The sequence below is a fragment of the Saimiri boliviensis genome, chromosome 6 (genome assembly GCF_048565385.1).
Source record: "Saimiri boliviensis isolate mSaiBol1 chromosome 6, mSaiBol1.pri, whole genome shotgun sequence".
Taxonomy (NCBI): domain Eukaryota; kingdom Metazoa; phylum Chordata; class Mammalia; order Primates; family Cebidae; genus Saimiri; species Saimiri boliviensis.
The window spans coordinates 58495060-58521424 of NC_133454.1; the positions used below are offsets into that span (position 1 = coordinate 58495060).

The 26365-nt window shown below is 41.3% G+C and overlaps 1 protein-coding gene across 2 annotated transcripts in view; it reads left to right on the plus strand.

The window, feature by feature from the left end:
- JHY (junctional cadherin complex regulator) overlaps window positions 1-25837 on the plus strand; it is a 75825-nt gene extending 49988 nt beyond the window's left edge. For both annotated transcript variants that reach the window (XM_039471090.2, XM_074400745.1), the window contains exons 5-9: window positions 89-750; window positions 8493-8787; window positions 20293-20373; window positions 21155-21283; window positions 23378-25837. In XM_039471090.2, coding sequence (XP_039327024.2) covers window positions 89-750; window positions 8493-8787; window positions 20293-20373; window positions 21155-21283; window positions 23378-23575 — 1365 coding nt within the window. In that variant the 3' untranslated portion in view covers window positions 23576-25837. The remainder of the gene's footprint in view (window positions 1-88; window positions 751-8492; window positions 8788-20292; window positions 20374-21154; window positions 21284-23377) is intronic.
- Window positions 25838-26365: the final 528 nt, after the last annotated feature.

Sequence of the window (26365 nt, forward strand, 5' to 3'; positions counted from 1 at the left end):
CTCAATGCCCAATATGAAAAATGCTAATTTAAAATTTGTGAAGAGTGCCAGTCTTCCAATTTTACATTAACCCAAAATATCTCTTTAGAATTACCAGGAACACTGGTCTCAATATGAAAGTACCAAATCAAGCAATGTACCAAGAGGGCAACCTTCTGAAACGGTGAATGACCATCAACCTTCCAGAAGACCAGCCAAGCCCAAGATTCGAAAACAGCATAAACACCAGAATGGCCTGAAGTCTTTCACAAAGGAGGAGGTGATTGCCAGTCAGGGGAACCAGAATAACTCTCCCAGGCAGCAACAAAACGTAAATAAGCCTCTTGATACTTCAACAAAGCATGAATCGATTGTGATTATGCATGCCTCTAACAATGACTTACAAGACTCAAGGGCACTTAGGAGCCAGAATCTCAAAGAAACCTCTCATACATTTACTCCACCAAAACAAGCTTCTGACAAGGTCTTATATAAAAACTCTACTGGATATGACTCCGGGCTGAATGTTAATGAAGAAAGAGAACACAAAGAACAAGAAGAGAAAAGATTTTCATATCAGCAGCTACACGCCAACACCCTTTCTGATATGGATTTGAACAACCTTAATGAACTTTCTAAGAGACACGTGCTCCTGAGCCAGAAAGGCTCTCAGTTTGTTTATCACATAAATGTTCATGGATCAACCGAAAATAAGAAACAACCCCAACAGCCTTACACAGAGACAAGATATAAAAACTTAGAAATGCTATGGTAAGAATTCTTTTTTCTCAAGTGGTTTTCTAGAGGAGAAAGGAGAGGCTGCTGCAGAAAGACAGGAGAGGGAGAAGGGGAAGGTGACTTCATAGGGATGGACAGGTGAGAAGATTTCACCTGACAGCTTCCTTAGCTCTGAGTCCTGCCTCAAAGAGTCCTTTTTTCCTTTTCTTTTCTTTTCTTTTTTTTTTTTTTTTTTTTTGAGACAGAGTCTTACTCTGTTGCCCAGGCTGAAGTGCAGCAGTGTGATCTCAGCTCACTGCAACCTCTGCTTCCTGGGTTCAAGCAATTCTCCTGCCTCAGCCTCCCAAGTAGCTGGGAGTACAGGCATTCACTACCACATCAGGCTAATTTTTGTATTTTTAATAGAGATGATGGGGTTTCACCATGTTGGCCAGGCTGATCTCAAGTGATCTACTTGCCTCAGCCTCCCAAACTGTTGGGATTACAGGCGTGAGCCATCGCGCCTGGCCAAGAGTCTACTTTTGATACATTTCTTTTCCTCTTCCCTGTCCCCTCTGTTTTTCCACTGTAGTTAAACTAGAAGTTGGAGGTAGAGGAGGACAGAGGGACCCAGCCAAAAAACCTCAGTGTGTTTTCAGGGTTGCAAGTGTTTGGAGGAAACAAATGATCTCCAACATTAGCATGGCCTATCCTGAGAAAATAATCTAAAATATAGAAAAATACGTATGTACAAAAATATCTCCATTTATAGAAGTGACCTAAAAATCTAATAATAGGGAATGTTTAGGTAAATTATGATATTTAGCATCATGGAACCACTAAAAATTATGGTTGTGAGGAAATGCTTCTATAGGAAGAAAATAGCAAAGTACAAAATTACACCTTTGGTTGCCTGACACTGGTGGGATAAAAACTACATTTAAGGAGTATGAGCTCTACTGTGTTAAAATATGCACAGAAGAAAAATTTACCAAAATGCCGATAGTAGTTATCTCTAGCAAGAGAGATTGGGATTTTAAAAATTTATTCTTTATATTTTCAGAACAGTTCAAGTTCCCTACAATGTAGAAGTATAACTTCTATTAACAGGAAAATGAAAGTTATTTTAAAAATTACTTCAGGCACCACTTCTTGGTGTTCTTCAATTAAACATGCTTTCTTCGCACCTAATGTGCTGAATATAATACTACAATACTAAATACTATACAAGGTACAAAAAGTATGGTGTGTGGGACACCTTCAAGGAACTTACTTTCAAAATTGGGAGACAATTATTCCTCCGTGAGTTGATCAGAGAACATTTAAGTGCTACACTTTGTGCTATGAAATGTACATTTAATAAGATTTAAAATTAGCTCCCTAGAAGAGATCATGGTAAGTAGGAAGCATCTTTGTCTTTTTATTTTTTATATTTTTATTTTAGAGAGATTGTTTCTAAAACTTTTACCATTAAAAATAATATTTAGTTTTTAGTAGATAGATAAATAGATGATAGATAGGAAATTTCCTCCTATTCCTCTTTGGAAAGAACTTTTATCATAAATGGGTATTCGATCTTATCAAATACTTTTTCTGCATTAATTGAAACATTTCTCCATTAATCCTTTAATGTGATGAAATATGTTAACAGATTTTCTGATGATGCACTATCCTTTTTTTTTTTTTTTTTTTTTTTTTTTTTTGAGATGGAGTTTCGCTCTTGTTACCCAGGCTGGAGTGCAATAGCGCGATCTTGGCTCACTGCAACCTCTGCCTCCTGAGTTCAGGCAATTCTTCTGCCTCAGCCTCCTGAGTAGCTGGAGGCATGCGCTACCATGCCCAGCTAATTTTTTGTATTTTAGTAGAGACGGGTTTCACCATGTTGACCAGGATGGTCTCGATCTCTTGACCTCGTGATCCACCCGCCTTGGCCTCCCACAGTGCTGGGATTACAGGCTTGAGCCACCGTGCCTGGCCGATCTGAACTATCCTTTTATATCGAGGGTTAACCCAGTTAGTCATACTGCATTTTTAATAAGTTGCTTTATTTGATGTGTTAGCACTTTGTTTAGGAGTTAACATTTTCATATACGTAAAGTGAGACTGGCTTGTAATTTTCCTTTCTGCCACTGGCCTTGACTGGGTGGGTTATCAAGATAATACCAGCCTTATAAAATGAGTTGAGGATTATTTCCTCTTTTTGCATCTTCTGGGACACTGTATATACAGTTGGCCTTATCTGTTACTTGAAGTTTTGATGATAGAATTTTCCTCTAAAACTATTGGACCATGGGTGGGTTTCCTTTGGCTTTTTATTGTTGTTTGTGAGCAGATTTTAAATTCCTGATGCACTTACTGTAAGTGTTATAAAACTTTGCCTTCTTTTCATTTTCTCTTTAATCAGTTTAATAAATTATGTTTTCTAGCAAAAATTTTCCTTTTATGCTAAGCTTTAAAATGTACTGTCATAAAGCTTTTCATAGTATTTAAATAACTTTAATATTCACCTTTATTATATCTGTAATCATGTCCCTTTTTTAAATTTCTTTTAAAAAAAAATTTTTTTTTGGCAGCCTCAACCTCCTGAACTTCTTTTGCTTAATTTTCTCTGTACATTTAGCTAACGGATCCTACACTTTTGAGTAGCCTCTTAGTATAAGTTTCCGTAAGGACAACCCCATGGGTCAGTTTCTTAATTCTGGTCTCTTTCTTGGAGACAGACTTTCTTTCTTTCTTTCTTTCTTTCTTTCTTTCTTTCTTTCTTTCTTTCTTTTTTAGCAGGGTAGGATCTCACTCTGTCACCCAGACTGGAGTACAGCGGAGAGACCTCTGCTCACTGCAACTTCTGCCTCCCAGGTTCAAGTGATTCTCCTGCCTCAGCCTCCCGAGTAGCTGGAATTTCAGGCAGGCACCACCACACCCAGCTAATTTTTGTATTTTTTAGTAGAGGCGGGTTTCCCCATGTTGGCCAGACTAGTCACGAACTTCTGGCCTGAAGTGATCCACCCACCTCGGCCACCCAAAGGGCTGGGATTGCAGGCATGAGCCACCTTGCCCGGCCAGAGGCGGACTTTCTAGAGACCTTTACTTTCTTTCTCTTTCTAGACTTGCTACAAAGCTATCCTGCTGAGGATTCCCTTTGCCTTTCCTCTGATAGGATTCCCTTTTTCAGTATCTCACATTTTCCTTATTTTGTTTGAGCGCCCCTTCTGGTGTCTTCTTCAGATTGGAAATGTGGTATAAGGACAGGGGACAGGGTGATGGGCAATTCTCAGCGTGCCAGTGTCTTGTGCCATACTTGTTTTCTGACTGCATTCCACTCTTGTGCTCATATTATCCTTGAGAATCTCCATGTCCTCAAGGAGACTCTCTTCACTCTTCTCCTGTTTTTTCCATCCCCGTTCTCTTTCTTAGTTTCTCTCTAATTTTGGTAGAGAACACCCTCCATTGCTTGGGAGGTAAATGTTTTGAGATCTTGCAGGACTGAAATTATCTTTGTTCTGCCTTCGCCCCTGATTGGCAGCTTGGCAGAGGATTGTAGAATTCTAGATTGAAAATCATTGTCCCTCAGAATTGCCTTATTGCATCCAGTGTTGCTGTTGAGGAATCTGAAGCCACCTCATTCCTGATCTTTTGTATATAAACTGTTTTTTTTTTTTTTTTTTTTTTCTGGAAGCTTTAGAATATTTTCTTTTTCTCTATTGAAATGAAATTTCTTAATAACATGCCTTGGTATAGGTCTATTTTTGTAGACTGGCCTGGGCCTTTTAAACCTGAAAATGTGCATCCTTCAGTTCTGGGAAAATTTCTTGAGTCGTCTCTTGGGTAGTTCATTTCAACCATTTTCTCTGTTTGCTCTTTCTAGAAACTCCTGTAATTCAGATGTGTTCTTCCAGGACTGTCATTAGGATTTTGTTTTCCTTTTCTCTTTTGTTTTCCATTTCTTCGTAATTTTGTTTTACTGTCTGGGAGGGTTTCTCAGTTCTAGCTTCCAACCTTTCTACTGCTATCATATTTGTTGATTTACGAGAGGGTTGTTTTTGTTTTTGTTTTTGTTTTTCTGTTGTTTCTGTTACTGTTTTCTGAATGTTTCTCTTTTTTTTTTTTTTTTTTTTGAGACGGAGTTTCGCTCTTGTTGCCCAGGCTGGAGTGCAATGGCGCGATCTCGGCTCACCGCAACCTCCGCCTCCTGGGTTCAGGCAATTCTCCTGCCTCAGCCTCCTGAGTAGCTGGGATTACAGGCACACGCCACCATGCCCAGCTAATTTTTAGTATTTTTAGTAGAGACGGGGTTTCACCATGTTGACCAGGATGGTCTCGATCTCTCGACCTCGTGATCCACCCGCCTCGGCCTCCCAAAGTGCTGGGATTACAGGCTTGAGCCACCGCGCCTGGCCATGTTTCTCTTTTTATAACCCCATGTTTTTGTTCATGGATGCAACATCTTCATGGATTTTTAACAAGGCAAAATAGGGTATAAGGGCCCTTGTGACTGAATTTTTAAGTCTTTTTAATTCCCTGCTTCGTTTCTCTTTCCTCCAGTTCTTTGTCAGGGATGTTTATTTCTCTTCCCCTATTTTGCTGCCTTCCACCTTAGGGCTTGTGTCAGATGTGTGGCAGTTCTTGATTGTCTTCTCGTGATCAGGTACGAGGGACTAGAAAGCTTATTGGAAGCTCTGAGTGACAGTGCTTGTTGACTTTGAGCATCTGCAGAACAATCTGTGGCGGCCATCTGATAGGAGGCCCTTCCTGTAGGTTTTAGGTCTTTTATCTTGGTGGTCAGATTTATTATCTGTGCTTGGTGCTTCACAGGGAGACTTGTTCGCTTCTTCAGAATGAAACCCTCCAGTGAATTTAGCATTGAGTCAGGTATATGTTTTCCATCATCTTCAAACTTTTTAGTCTTCTTATGATTTAGGTATGTCTCTTTTAAATAATATGTTGGATTTTATTTCTTTTTTCATTCTTAAACTCACTTTTAGCTAGTGACTTTAAACTATAGGCCAAGTGCACTGGCTCACACCTTTAATACCAGTATTTTGGGAGGCTGAGAAGGGAGGATTGCTTGAGTCCAAGAGTACAAGACCAGCCTGGATAACACGGCAAAACCCTATGTCTACAAAAATTAGCCTGGCATGGTGGGGTGCACTTGTGGTCACAACTAATTGGGAGGCTGAGGTGGGAGGATCACTTGAGCCCATAAATCAGAGTTTGCAGTCAGCCAAAATCGTGCCACTGCATTTCAGCCTGGGTGACAAACTGAGACACTGTCTCAAAAAAACAAACCAACCACAGAAGCTGCTTACATTTATTGTGGCACTGATACCTTTGAATTTATTTCTACCATCCTAATTTGTCCTTCTGAATCACCCTACTTTCTCTGTACTTCTTTATTTCTTTTATATCCTCTATTAACACGATAGAATTTTATTTTTCCTTCTACTGATTTGCAAGTATATATTCTCTTTATAGCCTTTTATTGTAAGTCACGTACTTAACTAGTCTAACATTAAGTTAATATTTGTATTTTCCTCCAAAACATGTTCAAAATTATGAGATTGTTTTAATCCAGTCACCTTTCCTGTCATATATATTGCTTTGTTCAGCAGCTTGCCTATCACCTTATCTTCAAAATTAGTCACTGCTTTTATTATTGTTGTACAGAGTTAATACTGTGCTATATTTAGCCAATTGTTTATTAATGTCTTTTCTTCACATCCTTTCTTCCATGTTACCCTTTATTGCCGAGCAAAATCCTTTAGAAGTTCTTTTAGCAAGTATGGTAAATTTACATGAACATTTCTTTACATGAACTTACTATTTTGAATTATAGTTTAATATTGTGAAGAATTCAACTCGTTGAAAACATGACTTTTCTGTTTCTTGGTTTCTTATGTTTAGGTATGACATTTTTAATTCAACCTGAGACTCTTCTATAATTCCTAAATCTTAAGATTCATCTCTTTCATAAATTCTGAAAAATCATCACACATATTCCATTTGAATATTATGTCTCTCAAATTTACTCTGTTTTCTCCTGTAGAGAATAGCTGTATGTTAGATTCTCTTCTTCTAGATTGCATGACTTTTTAACTGTTTTTGTTTTACATCTTTTATTTCTCAGTGCTGCTTTGTGAAAAATTTCTTCAGCCAAATTTTCCAGCAGAATAAATCTCTCTTTACCTGTGTCTGATATATGCTCTTTACTGTATTCATTGAGTTTTAAATTTCAATGATGGTATTTTCCATGTCTAGAATTTCTATTTGGTTCTGATTAAAACCTCTGTTTTTTTTTTGTTGTTGTTGTTCCCAAAATACAGGATTTTAAAATATTTCTCAGATTTTTAACTCCTTTTTTCTTTATTTTATTTTATTTATTTTTTTTTTTTGAGATGGAGTTTTGCTCTTGTTACCCAGGCTGGAGTGCAATGGTGCAATCTCGGCTCACCGCAACCTCCGCCTCCTGGGCTCAGGCAATTCTCCTGCCTCAGCCTCCTGAGTGGCTGGGATTACAGGCACACGCCACCATGCCCAGCTAATTTGTAGTATTTTTAGTAGAGACGGGGTTTCACCATGTTAACCAGGATGGTCTTGATCTCTTGACCTCGTGATCCACCCGCCTCGGCCTCCCAAAGTGCTGGGATTACAGGCTTGAGCCACCGCGCCCGGCCCCTTTTCTCATGTTTTTAATCATCTTAACCTGCCTTATGAATGTTATCTAATATTCTATTATCTGAAGTTCTTGGAAGTCTACTATCGCTATTTGCATGTGTGTGCATGTGTGTCTGCTGACTGTCGTACTTGGTAGATGATTTCCTCCTATGGGCAAGGACTTTGGATTGTGAACTTATGTTTAGCCACCTTTTCCGTGGAAACCTAGGCAGGCTTGGGTGGGAGTGTATCTCTGCAAAGAAGTTTTGTATTTGCTTCTGCCGTTTACTACAGAAGTATCCCTTATTCAAGATCATTTTTATATTAGTTTCTTGGTGTTGGATTTCCATGATTATGTGGGCAAGGTAAATTTGAATTCCAAATATTGTCCTATAGATATTCACAACAGTTTGTTGTTGTCGTTGTCGTTGGGGTTTTTCTGTTTTTGTTTTTGCGGAGAGGGTGGTGGTGTTTTGTTTTGTTTTTTCTCTTCAGAGCCCAGACTGAGACAGACAGGCTTGCTTGTTTTTTTTCATGGTTGGTGAATGGGTTTTTAATTAATCTAGCTTTTAATTGACGATATAGCACCTCAAGTTATAATCTTCATACAGAGATCTTAGTTCTGATTCCTTGCTTCACACAGGACCAAGATCTTGCATATTCTATGCTGGCAATAACTACTAAAACTCAAGCCTTTAGACCCAAAAGTCTAATAAAGAAAGATATAACTTCAGCTAATCTAAAATCTGCCTTGGTTTTTATTCCTTTTTTGGTTTTGGTCTTTGGAGATTTCTATTTATCTTACAAATGCAACTATATATTTAAAGGATGTTTAATTTAATGCAACATTTCTAGGTATTTTGTAGTGGGAAGGTGTTTGATTTTTCAAAATGGTGTATTTTTCTATTCTGAATGCATTAAACAAAAGTTCCAAATAAAATGTAGAATGTCTTAAGGGGAAAAGAGGAGGAGTTTAAGATAAGTAAGAAAGTAATGTATTCATAAAAAGATTAAGCTAAAAGTCATTAATTTGATTTGGGAGTGAAAAATACATCAAGTTAATGCTTCAGAAAGACTTTTCTGCTACAGGGTCTTATGTATCCAGATTTTATTAATACATTTTTGCTTTTTTTTTTTTTATTAAGGAAATTCCATTCTTCTTCTGACAGACAGCCAGTTAGAGCTTCTCCAGATTCATGGCTCACCCAGATAATGGAGCAGCATCAGCAAGCCTTGGTGCAACTGACCGATTTGCAGCCCAGTGAAGGGGCCTTACCCAGCGTCACACTTCCACCTATACTGTCAAGGGTAGAAAGTGAATCCCAACTCAGTTCAGAGAGAAGTCAAAGAAACCAAGCGATAATTAGCCGTAGCAATTCTGAAGGCTATCTGTTTCAGCTGGAAAAGGGAAAAAAGCATAGGAAAAGAAGCCACAGTAAGGTAATAAAAGCGCCATTTTACCCTGTAACCCTTAAAGTTTGAGAATACAGATGGACATTGATTGAATTATAGCCCTGAAGTAGAGATGGTCATGACTGAGTTGCTGCCACAACTGAGTGGCCTAGAGTCCTAAGGAATTTCTTACCCAGCCCCTGCTACTCCCTGGGGTTTCCCTCCCCTTCTTTCTAGAAGTTATTGCTGCCAGAGATGCCCATTTCTCTCTCCTGTTGAAGTCATCGTGGCAAGAGGTCTTCATGTGCAGACAGGCAAAATTCCTCCTTTCAACCCCAGTTCAAACGCCCCTTCCTCAGAAAAACTTCCTTACTCCACCCCAAGCCCCATGCTAACCTGAGTCTTCATAGGTTATTAAATAATTTCTTTCCAGGTCATTCTCATATCTTAAAAAGTAGAGAAAGTAGGTTTGAGTGAGTGAAAGTGCCTGTTGCCATTGCATTTCCCCTACCATCTGCCACCGTGAGAACTTACTGTGGCCCTAATCTCAACCCCAGTGACTGAGCTTTCTTCTCAAATGTTAGCTGACCTTTACTGAGTTCTTTTTTTTTTTTTTTTTGAGTGGAGTTTCGTTCCTTTTGCCCAGGCTGGAGTGCAATGGCTCGATCTCGGCTCACTGCACCCTCTGCCTCCCTGGTTCAAGTGATTCTCCTGCCTCAGCTTCCCAAGTAGCTGGAATTACAGGCACCCCTTCCCACCATGCCCAGCTAATTTTTGCATTTTTAATAGAGACAGGGTTTCACTACGTTGGCCAGGCTGGTCTTGAACTCCTGACCTCAGGCGATGTGCCTGCCTCAGCCTCCCAAAGTGCTAGGATTTCTGAGTTCTTTGTCTCCTGGCCTGAGTTCTTTGTCTCAACTAAATTCACCATTACTAGCACTTTTGCACACTTAAATCTATTGTCATAGGGCCTACAAGATTTAGCAACTAAAATTGGGGGCCCAAAGGAGAATGTTTTCAGTAAAAAATGAAGGAGCGTAGAAGGGAGACTTTTTATGTCCTGTGTATTTCTCCACTGTTTCTGGCAATAAAAAGTCCTCAGGAAAGATCACTTGCTTCCAGTATCAAAGAGTAAGAAAAATGCTGGAAAATGCATTCTGTTTTACAGGCAACAGGGAACGGCCTGGTTGAAAGCAAGAGGCCGATGGTGAGTTGGGTTTTCCGGGAACAGACTCTGAAAGGAGATTTGCATGCAGGAGGTCTATAGGGAGCAACCTTGGGAACCTCCCCTGTAACGGAGTGCTTTTGTTCTCCCACACCGACCCGCCATTGGGTAGTGACTGGCCCTGGGGAAGGGTGCTGACTTTGGGCACAGCAGCTCCACTTGGCTGCGGGCAGTTTTTAGGGAGGAACTCAACTGTGAGCCATCAGCAGGCAACACTCCCAGCGTCTGGGGAAATGAGTACCTCAGTTTATAAGGGCCTCCACTCTCAGACAACTTGAGAGGAATTAAGCAAATCATTCCTTCGTTGAATTCAGTTTGTTACTAGATAATTTCTAGGCCAGGCACGGTGACTCTTGTAATGCCAGCACTTCAGGAGGCTGAGGCAGGCAGATCACCTGAGGTCAGGAGTTCGAGAATAGCCTGGGCAACATGGTGAAACCACGTCTCTACTAAAATACAAAAATTAGCCAGGCATGGTAGTGGGCACCTGTAATCTCAGCTACTCGGGACGCTAAGGCAGAATAGTCACTTGAACCCAGGAGGCAGAGGTTGCAGTAAGCCGAGATTGTGCCGAGATTGTGCTTGGGCAATAAGAGCAAACTTCCATCTCAAAAACAGTAATAATAATAATAATAATAATAATAATAATTTCCACTAGGAACTTGGAAAGTGCTGGGTTGTAGAGATGAGCCATGAGCCTTCCTCAGAAGAAGCTTCCAGTTGCATGGAACTTGGGAAGACAGACGTGTTAATGCCTATTATGTTACAGTAAATGTTGCAAGCAAAAAACAAATAATGATATTAACCAATAATAAAAGTAATAATAATGATGTAGGCATGCATGGGTAGCACAGAGGAACATAAAGGAAAACCGATATGCTGCCCTGCGAGTCATAAATTCAATTGACTAAGAAGGGGATGGGAAAAGGAAATTAACATTTAGTTGAAGGCTCTTCTTTGCTAGGGACTAAGCTAAGGTTTTTATACATTATTTCACTTACTATCACACCAAATCTACAAAAAGAAAGAATAATTCTGATTGTGCAGATGAAGAAATGAGGGCTCAGGTGAATTAATAACTTGCCCAAGTCATAAGAGATGTTAGGGAACAGAGGTGAGAGAACCTAAGAATGAATGGGTCCGTGACTTCCACTAAAGGACACAAAGCTTCGGAAGAGAATTCCAAACAGAGTCTTAAAGGGTGGGGAAGACTTGGCAAAGAAGACTGCAAGAGCAATTCAGGCCGGAGTACCAACATGAACAAAGGTTCTGAAGCTGTGACATGACGCATGCCGGGGATGAGAGCACTTCAGGTCCTTGTCACTAAACATGGGAGGCAAGGAGTGTTGAAAAATGGGAGCCGAGTGGGGATAGGGGCCAGGTCTTAGAGGATCTCATTTTCCACAAAAGAAGTACTCTCTTCTGTAGGCCAGAGGGGACCATGGAGGAATTTTAAACATGGTTGGATTCGTATTTTGGAAAGGCAGCTCTGGCTATGGTGTGCAGGGCGGATGCAAGACATCCCAGAAAGTGATGGGATTATGAAGTCAGTGGATCCTCAAGTGGGGCCTTTAGAAAAAAAGATAAGGCCTCAGAAAGAAGGGGAAGCTGGCCTGGAATAGGCATCGAGAGATACTAACGAGTAAAAAAGGAGGATAGCTTGGGGCTGAGATATGACCCCAGTCCAATCCTGCAGCTCCCATCTTGAGCCCCTCTGTGTAGCCCAGGTCTTCACCTCACAACCCTAGAGTTCTTACCCCAGCTCCTTCATGTACTCACCTGGGGGTTCTTTGAACTCTTCATTCCAACTTCACTCTCTCATGTCCTCCCCTCTGCTGGGGACCCTAATCCATGCCCACACTGTGGAATCCGCTGCTGGTGACTTACAGCTGGAGAATCTTACGTTCCACTGTAAATAAGGAGAAAGGTGCCTTTTTTATTTTCTTTCCTTTCCTTTTCTCCTTTTTTGTTTTTTTTTCTTGAGACAGAGTCTCACTTCATTTGCCAGGCCGGAGTGCAGTGAAGCAATCTCGGCTCACTGCAATTTCCACATCCTGGGTTCAAGCGATTCTCCTGCCGCAGCCTCTGAGTAGCAGGGATTTCAGGCGTGTGCCACCACACCAGCTGATTTTTGTATGTTTTAGTAGAGACAGGGTTTCACCATGTTGGCCAGGCTGGTCTTGAACTCCTGACCTCAGGTGGTCCACTTGCCTTGGCCTCCCAAATTGCTGCAGTTACAGACGTGAGCCACTGCGCCTAGCCAGAAATGTGTTCTTGAATCACAGGTAACTTCTTTTTCCACAGAAAAATCATTACATGGTAGTTAGGCTGTAAGGTACTATTTGTACTGTTTTCAAGTGTTTTGTGAATAAAATAGGTTTTGAAGACTTGACTAGGAAGCTGGACATCATCCGCATTATTTCTTTAGGGACATGTATTCAGAACACATTCTCAGAGTGAGGACGGCCTGTTCACTACAGAACATGTATGTACTGGGCTTAGAAATTAGCTCAAACACACTAGCTCACAAGAGAATCTTCTAGATTAGGGTTCTTGCCAAATGATGGTTTGTTGCTAAAAATGCAAGCTTTTGAACTCAATTCTGAGTCGGCAAGATTTAGTGGAAGTCACGGACCCATTCATTCCTAGGTTCTCACACCTCTGTTCCCTAATATCTCTTATGACTTGGACAAATTATAATTCACCTGAGCCCTCGTTTCTTCATCTGCACAATCAGAATTATTCTTTCTTTTTGTAGATTTGGTGTGATATTAAGTGAAATAATGTATAAAAACCTTAGCTTAGGTCCGGGCGCGGTGGCTCAAGCCTGTAATCCCAGTACTTTGGGAGGCCGAGGCGGGTGGATCACGAGGTCAAGAGATCGAGACCATCCTGGTCAACATGGTGAAACCCCGTCTCTACTAAAAATACTAAAAATTAGCTGGGCATGGTGGTGCGTGCCTGTAATCCCAGCTACTCAGGAGGCTGAGGCAGGAGAATTGCCTGAACCCAGGAGGCGGAGGTTGCGGTGAGCCGAGATCGCGCCATTGCACTCCAGCCTGGGTAACAAGAGCGAAACTCCGTCTCAAAAAAAAAAAAAAAAAAAAAAAAAAAACCTTAGCTTAGTCCCTAGCAAAGAAGAGCCATCAACTAAATGTTAGTTTCCTTTTCCCATCCCCTTCTTAGTCAATTGAATTTACGTTTTACTGAGAAAAGTAGAGGAAAGTACTCAAATGACAGTATGTGTCACCAGAAATCTAAGAGCATGGGAAGTCAGGGGAGAGGAAGGAAAATTTGCAGTTGCTGCCTTCCCAGCCGACTTTCCAACTGGGAGCATCCCCTCTCCTGCTTTCTATCAGGAACGTTACAATCTATATGTCTGTTTTCTCCGTCCAGCACCTTCTGCTTACATCTGACAAATTCACAGAAGTGCTCTTTGTCCTTTAAGCTATCCCAGAAGCTAAAATGACTTAGAAATGAGCTATTTGTATAGGACAGCAGGTAGTCAAGGCACCAGACAGAGGAGATCATTATCCAGGTCATGCCCATTTGCTGGTCACATCAAATCTTTTGGTTTCCAAGGGAATCGCCCTGAATCACATTAAAAATTTGAGGATTTGTAAAGCTAATAGGCCCAAGCACCCTTCCTCTTCTCCCGACAATTCTGTTGTAACTGAGTTCTGAATGCCAGGCATTGTCCATGCCATGAAATCTAGATGTCAGGCAGTCAGGGATTAACATAGTGCAAGGGATGGCAAACGTCATAAACATATCTGCCGCAACCCACCACAAAATAACGGCTTCAGGAGACTGCTGACAGCTAACTGCGCTGAGCCGAAGTAATTAACTCATGTGTTTGTTGTCTCAGACAATCTGGGCATTGCTGCCTGACTGCTTCTAAGAAGGGGTTTATTTGGATTAAGTTTAGCAACTGCAGAGCAAATTTCCTTCACTTGCTGTTCCGCAGTATTTGAGGCATTGCTTTTTGTCGTGTTTTTCAGTAACTTTCTCACACTTACACATCTGAGGAATTTTCTGGAGAATAGCCCTGCAGTGGCCCCCACAGCAGGGTACCACCTTTCAGAGTTGAAATAAGTCCTCACAGAACAGTCAGTGTCATTTCCAGTTCGGGCACACTGTGTCCCAAGTTTAGAATTAAAACTGTGTCCCAGGTTTACAATTAAAAACTCTGCTGTCTTGAGGAGAACTGTGGTTAATTACTGGTACAAAACTTGCATCAGGGAAGTCTTATGCCGTCATCCATGAAAGCAATCAAGTGTGAACACCAGTGCAGAGGGGCTGGTCGGGCCTTAACAATCCTCAGCTGGTGCCAGAGTTGGTCGATGTCAGCTCATGTGCGTCTTATGCAAAGACTGGCAGCAAATCTCATCAGGGATTTGTTGAGAGCATGCCTGTATCTTCCAATTTGTTCCCCTTGTGTTTGGAGACTTAACAAGGCTATCAGTGTTGATTTACTTTTTTTTTTTTTTGGCATTGTGCTACTGTGACCTTTTAGTCTTGAAACAGCCAAGGAGAGGTAAATCAAAGTAAATTCTGGGGATTATTTTTACTATAAAAGACTTTAGAAGAGCCAGAAAGTAGATTAGTGGTTGCCTAGGGCTGGGGGTGGAGGAGGAAAGGGAGTGACTGCTAAGGCTACGGGATTTCTTTTCAAAGTGATGAAAATGTTCTAAAATTGGAATGTGTTCATGTTTACACAACTTGGTGAATATACTAAAAACCGTTGCATTGAACAACTTCAAGTGGGTAAATTTTGCGGTATGTGAATTATATCTCAATAAGCTGCTAAAAAGACTTTTGATGGAGAGAGATCAAACAAAATTGCACCTCTGAGAACAAATCAAGATTACTTATGCCAAACATAAGTAAATCCAATATTTTTCATTGCCAGTCACCCAGAACAAACTCTGTTAGGAGCCATCACCATCCCTTGAGAAATGTCACTTTGCTATAAGCACTTTATCCATCCTGTAAAGGGATGAGCAGCACTTGGAGATCACCCCTTGGGCCACACTCTGTCCCTTCATATCGATGTGTCCTGCTAGACCTCTGTTTTTCTGTCATAGCCAACATATTTACTGGAGGTGATAATAAGAACTGTGGCTGGGAAATAAACATAGGAAAAAAAAAAGAACTGGCTGGAGAGTACTGGGCAATTATTCATGCTTCACAATGTGTCTTTTGTAAGTCAGCAGAATGACTAAAAGTTAATCTGCTTCAGACTAAGGATATGTTTTGTGAGCACTGATCATTTCTTTTCATCGTCTTTAACAAATTGGATTTATGACTTGGATATGAGCAGAGTTTTTTTCCTTCCTTTTAATTATTGGTTTACTTTGGCAAATAGTAATTCAGTGACTGTGAAACAACCATACAGACAGCATACGTGAGAGAAAGAACAAATTTGCAATCCTGAAATATAAGTTGTCTGAGGTCATTCAGTTGTTGAAAATTGGTAAAGGTTTTAAAATGTGATAATACCCAGTATAATAAAGGTTTGGACGAAAAGAGCAATCTTGTGGCTCCATTGCTAATGATGGCCTTAAATATGCTCATTTCATTTCAATAATTCTAGTGCTATTAACTTATCTCAAAGAAATAATCAAAGTAGCCTAGAAACAATGCTTACCCTAGGATATCTTAAATGTTCAACATTTAGAGGAATAGCTGAACAGTCCAACTAAAACTAGACAATAGAATGTTATGCATAAAACTCATAAAAATACGTACATACTGACTGAAAAATGCACTGTAGTACTAAAATACTTAGAAAAAATAAGAATTTGGGCTGGGCCAGTGGCTCATGCCTGTAATCCAAGCACTTTGGGAGGCCCAGGCAGGCAAATCACCTGAGGTCAGGAGTTCAAGACCAGCCTGGGCAACATGGTGAAACCCAGCCTCTACTAAAAATACCAAAATTAGTTGGATGTGGTGGTGGACACCTGTAATCCCAGCTACTCGGGAGGTTGAGGCAGAAGAATCACTTGAACCTGGGAGGTGGAGGTTGCAATGAACCAAGATCACACCATTGCACTCCAGCCTGCATGTCAGAGCAAGACTCCATCTCAAAAAAATAAATAATAAGTAAGAATTCGTGGCCAGGCACGGTGGCTTACACCTGTAATCCCAGCACTTTGGGAGGCTGAGGCGGGCTCATCACAAGGTCAGGATTTCAAGACCAGCCTGACCAACATGGTGAAACCCCATCTCTACTAAAAATATAAAAATTAGCTGGGCATGGTGACACATTCCTGTAATCCCAACTACTTGGGAGGCTGAGGCAGGAGAATTGCTTGAACCCAGGAGGTGGACATTGCAGTGAGCTGAGATGGTGCTGTTGTACTCCAGTCTGGGCGACAAAGCAAGACTCCATCTCAAAAAAAAAAAAGAATTCGTAGTGAATGAACGATTGTATAAAAGTATGAACAGACAGATAGAATGGAGAGGAAGTAGCTATCGTGGTTTAGCTGAGTAGTGACTTACGTTTTCTTTTTTTTTTTTTTAAAGACAGGGTTTCACCATGTTGGTCAGGCTGATCTTGAACTCCCAACCTCAGGTGATCTGCCCGCCTTGGCCTCCAAAGTGCTTGGATTACAGGTGTGAGCCACCATGCCCAGCGGACTTCTGTTTTCTTTTTCTTTTTTTTTTTTTTTGAGACGAAGTTTCGCTCTTGTTACCCAGGCTGGAGTGCAATGGCGCAATCTCGGCTCAGCGCAACCTCCGCCTCCTGGGTTCATGCAACTCTCCTGCCTCAGCCTCCTGAGTAGCTGGGATTACAGGCATGCGCCACGATGCCCAGCTAATTTTTTTTGTATTTTTAGTAGAGACGGGGTTTCACCATGTTGACCAAGGATGGTCTCCATCTCTTGACCTCGTGATCCACCCGCCTCAGCCTCCCGAAGTGCTGGGATTACAGGCTTGAGCCACTGCGCCTTGCCGACTTCTGTTTTCTTAAAGGAGCTTTATGATTTTGAAATACCTTCAATGAACAATGTGTCTTCTGCATACTTTAATGTTATTAATTTTTTAATGATTTTATTCCAGATACTTCCTTAAGAATCTTCTTTCACTTTTTAGAATTAGGATTAGAGTATTGACCGTAAATGTTTAACATTCTAATGGGGCAAATTCTATTTACAGAACTTTGAATCCTTGCAGTGTAGAAGTGTTGTCTATATAGCCCATCATTTTGACCCTTTTAAATTATAAATACAACATAGAAGTGCTGAGATGCTAGGAATATTGCCTTCAATAGGCAAGTAACACAATTACCATTTACAGTGATTTCCAAAATAAGAGTTCATCCTTCTTACATACAATTAATCCACAAGTAGGTGATTGCTAGCACTGGTGGTTCCATAGCTCAGAACAGCAGTAGCAATATTGCTGTGATTCTCTTTTTTTTCCTGGCTACAGATTGCTGCTAAGCTTCAGCTCCAGCTCCAGGAATCACATCCTTATTTAAGGCAAGAAAAAAGAAAGGGGAAGGGGTCACCACAGCCTTAATAAAAGCTTTCCAAAACATACGCTGTACCCCAGAAAACTTTTGCTTAGACCTCATGGGCCAGAGCTCAGTGCTAAGGAGTCAGTGCTGGAGAATGTTTGTCTTTTGAACATCTACAGTGGGAAGTGGCAATGGAGAAGGGAACTGGGATGACTCTGGGTACTCAGTAGACCATGGGGAGTAGGACATGTTCTTGTAGTGGTTGATATAGTGTGTATATACAAGTTCATTTTTAAGATTGGAGAGTTATATGCAACAATTATATCTCAGAAAATGTCCTAGTTTAAGTCTCTGGACTATCTCTGCTAAATTCTGTCTTAGTAAAGGGCAAGTTAGATGTATATTTTAGGACTTAGTAATTAACAGGAATGCAGCTGGTCATGGTGGCTCACACCTGTAAGCCACAAGTGGGCAGATCACTTGAGGCCAAGAGTTTGAGACCAGCCTAGCCAACATGGTGAAACCCCGTCTCTGCCGAAAGTACAAAAATTAGACAGTCTCATAACCTGGCCTCAAACTAAATAAATAAAGTTTTAAAAATGAAATAACAGGAGTTTTCAAAATGGGTAAAAATCCCATGCTTTATCACTAACATATAGACAGGGACTAACATCCACAGTTACATACACAGCAGCTGCCTCTTCAGTGTGGCTGACTTTTCTCCATTTTAAGCAGTAACTTAACATGTGCCCTAAATTACTGTCCTCCAACCATCTCTTTTATTTTGTCTTTCCTATCCTTCCCAAAAAGGAAGCCAAATTAATTAATAAACTGAAATTTAAAAAGGATGTGAGTTCCCTGTACGGGAAAGTAGCAAGTCTAAACTTGAGGGGTTTTTTGTGAGTTTTTTGTTTTGTTTTGTTTTGTTTTGTTTGAGACAGAGTATCGCTTTGTCACCCATGCTGGAGTGCAATGGCATGATCTCGTCTCACTACAACCTCTGCCTCCTGGGTTCAAGCAATTCTCCTGCCTCAGCCTCTGGAGTAGCTGGGATTACAGGTGCCTGCCACCACACCCAGCTAATTTTTGTATTTTTAGTAGACACGGGGTTTCACCATATTGGCCAAGCTAGTCTTGAACTCCTAACCTCAGGTGATCTGCTCGCTGGCCTCCCAAAGTGCTGGGAATACAGGCGTGAGCCATCGCACCCAGCCTAAACTTCAGTTTTAATTTTGAAAGCAGTGGTTTGGGGAATATCTTGGGGAAACAGGCAGGAGAATATTAGGGTTTTTTCTGCCTATTATTGTGCTCAAGTGCCATAATCTAATCAGTCAGTGGTCTCACTTTCTTGCTGTCCTTCATTTTAAATGGGCAATACTAATGAGAGTTGTCATTAAATTCTATGTGCCTTTCAAAATATCTGAAATCACACTGACTAAACAAAATGAATTTCTTAGTGAGTCTTGCCAAGACTCTCAAATGCTTACTTTCTTGAATATTATAAATGGATTATAATTGTTTTCCCTTAAAATTATCTTTTTTCCCCAAATAATCAATAGCAAAGTTTGAAAGGTTGCTACCGTCTTCCCTTCTCTTCTGGAGTATCTCTAACGGGTAACGCTGTAACATCATTGGACAGGGTGTTCCCTTTTTGAAGCACTGTGTTTATCTGATGCGTTTGGATGGCTTTTTCCAGGGAGGTCATTTGGCTCAGCAAACTGGCTGAGACTGGACAAAATGGTAATAGCAGCGGTGGCAGAGTAATAACATGTATTAAAAACGTTAATAGTGGCCGGGCATGGTGGCTCACTCCTGTAATGCCAGCACAAGGTCAGGAGTTCATTAGCCTGGCCAATATGATAAAACCCCATCTCTACTAAAAGTACAAAAATTAGGCCGGGCGCAGTGGCTCAAGCCTGTAATCCCAGCACTTTGGGAGGCCGAGGCGGGTGGATCACGAGGTCGAGAGATCGAGACCATCCTGGTCAACATGGTGAAACCCCGTCTCTACTAAAAATACAAAAAATTAGCTGGGCATGGTGGCGTGTGCCTGTAATCCCAGTTACTTAGGAGGCTGAGGCAGGAGAATTGCTTGAACCCAGGAGGCAGAGGTTGCGGTGAGCCGAGATCGCGCCATTGCACTCCAGCCTGGGTAACAAGAGCGAAACTCCATCTCAAAAAAAAAAAAAAAAAAAAAAATTAGTCAGGCGTGGTGGCGCACACCTGTTAATACCAGCTACTCAGGAGGCTGAGGCAGGAGACCAACTGAACCTGGGAGGTGGAGGTTGCAGTGAGCTGAGATCATACCACTGCACTCCAGCTTGGGTGACAGAGCAAGACTTGGTCTCAAAACAAACAAACAAAACAAAACAAAAATGTTAATAGCAAGGGCCAGGTGCAGTGGCTTACTCCTGTAATCCCAGAGACTCAAGAGGCTGAGGTGGGAGGATCACTTAAGCTCAGGAGTTCAAGCACAGGAGTTCAAGACTAGCCTGGGCAACATAGCAAAACCATGTACGCATCTCCAAAAAAATTAAAATAAAAAAATTTATAAGAAAACAGGACATCACTAGCTTGAAAATTTTTATTTGTAATTTCAGAATTTCAAGTTTCTTTATTGTGAAAGTGGAAAAGTGAAAACATATTAGCTAACCAGCTACAAATTACTGAAGAGACTATTACCAATAATTACCAACAAAATGAAAGAATTGTCAGGATATGCAGCCATTCTCTGACAGTGCACACAGGCTTTCATACTTTATTTTCCTTCTTACTTTATGTGGCTATGACACCTTATGGGGAGGTAAGAGTCGGGGGACACACAAGTCCTTAAAAGAAACTGTTTCTATGGTTGTATTTTTAGAACACCAAGCTGAAAGGTTATCAGAAAAGAGACGTGAAGCTTGGAGGCCTCGGACCTGACTTTGAGTCCCTGAAAGACAAAGTGAGTAAGATGAGTATACAGTGTTTCCAGGCCTGACTCAGCCCATCTGCCCTTTGGCAAAACTTAATGAAGACATCCCCCAGAATTAAGCCCTAATTTAAATGTCTCACTCTGAATAGAGTCCCTTCTGACATAACATTGGTATAGAGACCGGGACACTCCTTTTGCCTTAAAATAAAAACATTTAGCCCATGTTGTTATATGTATCTGTCTTTCGGTTCGTTTTGAAGGCCTGCACGGAAAAGCAGGACACGTGTACCTGAAAAGAAATGTGTATGTTATGTGGTTGTTGGTCTTTCCCACTAGAGTTTTCTTGATAATTGTGAAGAGTGGCTACAGAGAAGACACTTAGGGGAAGAGTTTCGCAACCCCTGAAAAGTGCATCCACTTTATTCTCTTTCCTCTAGTGAAAGGAGATCTTCATTTAATGTGTTTTAACTGCAGTTGCACTCAAGGCATAAAAAGAGAGTACAGTTCAAAGTTGGAAGCAAAAATGAAAATAAATTGGGTAAATGCAACAAAGAAGGTTCTGAATGTGATTTAGCCCCTGTTCAGGGAATGCTGGGTGTACTATTGCAGTGATGTTTCTCCTCACAGAGAGACTATTTCAAGGAGAAACACTACCTTAACCGTTTCACTGCTGCTGCCTTACTCAAGGTGATCCCATTTCACCTGTACAGCTGACAAGCTATGCCCCGTGTACTGACAGGCATCGCTTTAAATAGAGAGCAGAGAGAACTAGCAGCACTTGGATTCATCATAACTTCATTTATCTGAACAGATGCAAAACTTACTACAGCAAAAGGAATATTCGAAACAAGTCAAGGAGTACAACATGAAGACACTGTCCATTCTGTCAAAACCACAAATAGCAAAAACTGAAAATAAATCTGCTGTCCCTCGGCAGAAGGTAAGAAATTCTCAACAAGGCATTTGTTTTTTCAATCAGAATTCAAAGGAAACTTTTATTACTGCTCTTTTTTTAAAAAAAATTAGAGACAGGGTCTTGCCATCTTGCCCAGAGTGGTTATAAACTCCTGGGCTCAAGGTATCCTCCCAGCTAAGCTTCCCAAAGTGCTGGATTACAGGCGAGAGCCACCGAACCCGGCCTGTTTTCTCTTAACTTAAAACAAAAAACAAAAAACAACCTTCCCATGTTTTTTGGAACACAGGAGATGTCTTAGCTGCTTCCATTCCTGTAGCTACCCCATCATTCACAGATAGTAATGCAATACTCACACACACACACACACACACACACACACACACACACACACACGATGCTATAAAGTGAACCTTTGTTTCTCCTGAAGTTATTGTTCCATGTCTTTTCTTCCAAGAATGGCATTTTAAATTTGTCACACATAAAAATTAAATACTAATGTGATTTCTTAAATGAGCAATCTTCATTATCAATTTTACTTTGTATCATTAAATAAGTTTTAAGGCAATTATTGTTTTTTTGCTGCTTATCTGTCAAAGAAAAGACATATCATCATTTCTCTCAACTTCATTCCCCTACACTTTCTGTAGGGATTGCAATATATAGGTTCCTCTATTGAAGAAAAATGATTTCATGGAATACAAAATGTTCTCCCTCTCAGATGGCATCAACCATCGGTTGTGATGTGAATGAAACATGTACTATAGAGACAGAGCTCTGCAGCACAAGTCTCTGCCTCAGTTGATCTGTCTAGTCCTTGTAAGGACACGGGACCTTTGCATGAGGAACAAGAGATCCTTTGGTGCCTGCAGGATTTTGTACTTCATGTTCTCTTTCACAGACCATCGTATTTTCTATTTATTGCCTTTCTTCCTCAGACCTTGAAGACCTCAATCCACTTGATTGAGTTGCCATGGTGCTACTTTTTCTTTTTTCTCCAAGCCACTATTTTTTTCATGAAGTGTTTCAAGCAACAAACCTATCATTAGAAATATCTGTAGCAAGCCGGGCGCGGTGGCTCAAGCCTGTAATCCCAGCACTTTGGGAGGCTGAGGCGGGCGGATCACGAGATCAAGAGATCGAGACCATCCTGGTCAACATGGTGAAACACCGTCTCTACTAAAATTACAAAAAATTAGCTGGGCATCGTGGCGCGTGCCTGTAATCCCAGCTACTCAGGAGGCTGAGGCAGGAGAATTGCCTGAACCCAGGAGGCGGAGGTTGCGGTGAGCCGAGATCGCGCCATTGCACTCCAGCCTGGGTAACAAGAGCGAAACGCCGTCTCAAAAAAAAAAAAAAAAAAAAAAAAAATATCTGTAGCATTCACCTGCATGCGCTGAGAAGTCTAGACTTTTCTTTTCTACATTGTAGAGGTTTTTTCCCCTTTACAGGACTGAAAGCATACTATCAACTCTCATTTCAGCTATCAACAGCCCCTTATTGAAATGCAAAACTGTTATAAAGGCAGGTTTAGAAAACATATTTAGTGATCTTATTTTTATTGGAATGCCTTTTGGAACTGACATCACTGAGAAAAAGACTGCCTTTTTTCAGCATCTAAATTGCTACAGAAAGAAAAAGAAATGTTTACCTCAAATACTTTCTAGAGCCTAGGAACAAGGATAGCTGGTATAATGATGGGGGCTCAAGTGTATGTAAACCACAGTGATATCTTTGGTCTCAAGCTGTAACAAGTCTTCTTTGGATAGAAAGGTCTATTAATATCTCTATTAATAGAAGTTTGGTTTTACTAAGACTTCTAGAAACTAAGTAGACCAAACCCATAAGAAGGAACTCAGTTTTATACAAAAGCATTCAAAAGACACAAGTGTACGTATCATTCTTCAGCTCCTTTTTTCCCCACAGTATATTGTTTTGTGGCTAAAGATTTTGTTTAAACTGTGTGTTATATTGCATTGTTTGATCTCCATTTCCACCAATGTCTTAGTAAGTTACAGCAATAGTTTCCATTTATATTATAACTAAACATTTCCTAGATTTAATTTAAGGAATCCAGGCTCACTTCCCATTTCAAATAAAATTTAATCTTTATGCATTTAGGCTTTGGAATATGCTAAGACCATCCCCAAACCCAGACCATCAAATCCAACTCATCAAGCATCAAAGGAACAACAAAATCCAACCTATGCTGGGAAAGAAGAAAGTTTACCTGAAATCTCACTGCTGGAAATGCTGCAGAGCAGACACGAAAGGGAAAAGCAGGCTGTGGCTGCTTTCAAAGTCCTTCACATCGTGTAGAAAACATTTGGTAGGGGGCCGGGCGCGGTGGCTCAAGCCTGTAATCCCAGCACTTTGGGAGGCCGAGGCGGGTGGATCACGAGGTCAACAGATCGAGACCATCCTGGTCAGCATGGTGAAACCCCGTCTCTACTAAAAATACAAAAATTAGCTGGGCGTGGTGGCGCACGCCTGTAATCCCAGCTACTCAGGAGGCTGAGGCAGGAGAATTGCCTGAACCCAGGAGGCGGAGGTTGCGGTGAGCCGAGATCGCGCCATTGCACTCCAGCCTGGGCAACAAGAGCGAAACTCTGTCTCAAAAAAAAAAAAAGAAAGAAAACATTTGGTAGGAAGGAGACCAAAAATGATCCAGGAATGAACACGGAGAAAAGAAACACCAACCATCTTCTCTGTGTTGAGAGTGATAACCTACTATTACCATCTAACTGCAGTCCATGCTTGCTTTCTGAAAGATTTAAAAGATGGGGTCCAGCTGGATTATGGTGCCATATTTTACTTTCTAGGAAGGAATTTTTTTAAATTATTTATTTTCAAATCAGTTAAAAATTGGAGCTGAATAATAACTAGAGAATAAAGCTTTTGGTTTTATATTGATCTTTTGATTTCTTAATCTCTACCCCCTTCCTTAGCATAATGGAAACCTAAAGTTACCCAGAAATAAATCTAGCTCCGTTTCTCTCTTACCTTCCTAGTAAGAAAAACAAGTATAAACACTTCAGTTTCTCCTAAAATGAACTCAGCCATAAGTAAATTTTGTGATAACATTTCAAAATATTATGAAAATCTCCAAGTTTGGCAAAAGGTTTATCTATAAAGTTGAGGACAGGCATGGTAGCTCACACCTGTAATCTCAGCACTTTGGGAAACTGAGGCAGGTGAATTGCTGGAGGCCAGGAGTTTGAGACCAGTTGGGCAACATGGTGAAACCCCATCTCCACTAAAAATGCAAAAATTACCTGGGCATGATGGCGCATGCCTATAGTTCCAGCTACTCAGGAGGCTGAGGCATGAGAATCACTTGAACTTCAGAGGCGGAGGTTTCAGTGACCTGAGATTGTGCCACTGCACTCCAGCCTGGGCAACAGAGCGAGATTCTGTTTCAACAACAACAAAAAAGGCTCCTTCCTGACAGATTCTCTGGTCGGGGTCAAAGGGATGCTAAGACAGCCAGCTGCCTGGGCCTTTGCTGACCATGCTGTCCGGGGTGGCACTTTCTGCCACTGCCACAGTGGCCCCCTCTCTGTAGAATGCAGCCTTCCTAGTCCAAGGATATTGCAAGCAACAAGGACCTTTCACACAGGGCAGCCACTCCTTGCTCCTCTGCCACCTCTTCCTTCCTTTTCCTGTGGGGGAAAAGTTCATTTTGGGCTGATCCTGGAGGAATTCTTCCAGTTTCTTTATCCTAAAACTGGTGAGGACCCTATGTACTCCAAACTGGGGCTGATCTTGTGTGCTTTATCCAAAGAAATACACATGATTACCCTGGAGACCTTCTCCACCGTATCAATAGTAGGGTTACTTCTCCATGTAATTTAAAAATATGGTGCCTCTATTGGAGAATTTGCTTATAAACTCAATCAGCAAAACATTGCCCAACTAGAGGTGAAGCAGGCTTCATCAAACAAATCCAGGATGCAATTGATTTGGAGAAGTGACAGCAGTCACTGGTTCACAAGTGCCATTACCTTTTTGATGTGCAGAGGAATAGCATTGCTATGGCTCTGGAGGTTACTTACTGGGAACGAATGCATAGAGTGTTTAAGGAAGTATGGAATCACCAGGACTCTCATATATCTCTGCAGAATGTGATGCATTGAAAGGAACAAGAGCACATGATAAATTGGGTGGAGAAGCACATGGTAAGGGCATCTCTCCACAGCAGCTTTGGGACCTAAAGCTGTTGGAAAAGAAGGTTCTCACACGACCAGTTATGTAAATGTATCTATCCCAGCTGAGACAGCCACAAACAGTTGACTGGCTAAGTGGAAACTAGTCTATGTGGCAAAATCTTTCTGTATTGCTGTCTACTAAAGTAGATAGTTTATATGTCCTAAAAATGAAACCTTTGTTCAACATACTGCGAGAACTCAATCTATTGGTCAGTCAGATGTTTCTCATCCTTCTTCCTCTGCATTTGAGTTGTTCCATGATCACTCTTTTTGTTGTTGGTTTTCTCATTTTTGTTTTCAGATAGAGTCTTGCTCTGTCACCTAGGCTGGAGTACAGTGGCATGATCTTGGCACACTGCAACCTCTGCCTCCTGGGTTCAAGCAATTCTCCTGTTTCAGCCTCCCAGGTAGCTGGGATTACAGGTGTGCACTACCATGCCTGACTAACTTTTTTTTTTTTTTTTTTGAGACGGAGTTTCGCTCGTTACCCAGGCTGGAGTGCAATGGTGCGATCTCGGCTCACCGCAACCTCCGCCTCCTGGGTTCAGGCAATTCTCCTGCCTCAGCCTCCTGAGTAGCTGGGATTACAGGCACGCACCACCATGCCCAGCTAATGTTTTTTGTATTTTTAGTAGAGACGGGGTTTCACCTTGTTGACCAGGATGGTCTCGATCTCTTGACCTCGTGATCCACCTGCCTCGGCCTCCCAAAGTGCTGGGATTACAAGCTTGAGCCACCGCGCCCGGCCTACTTTTATATTTTTAGTAGAGACAGGGTTTCGCCATGTTGACCAGGCTGGTTTCGAACTCCTGACCTCAGGTGATCTAACCACCTTGGCCTTCCAAAGTGTTTGGATTACAGGCATTAGCCACCATGCCTGGCCTCATGATGGTTTTTGAAA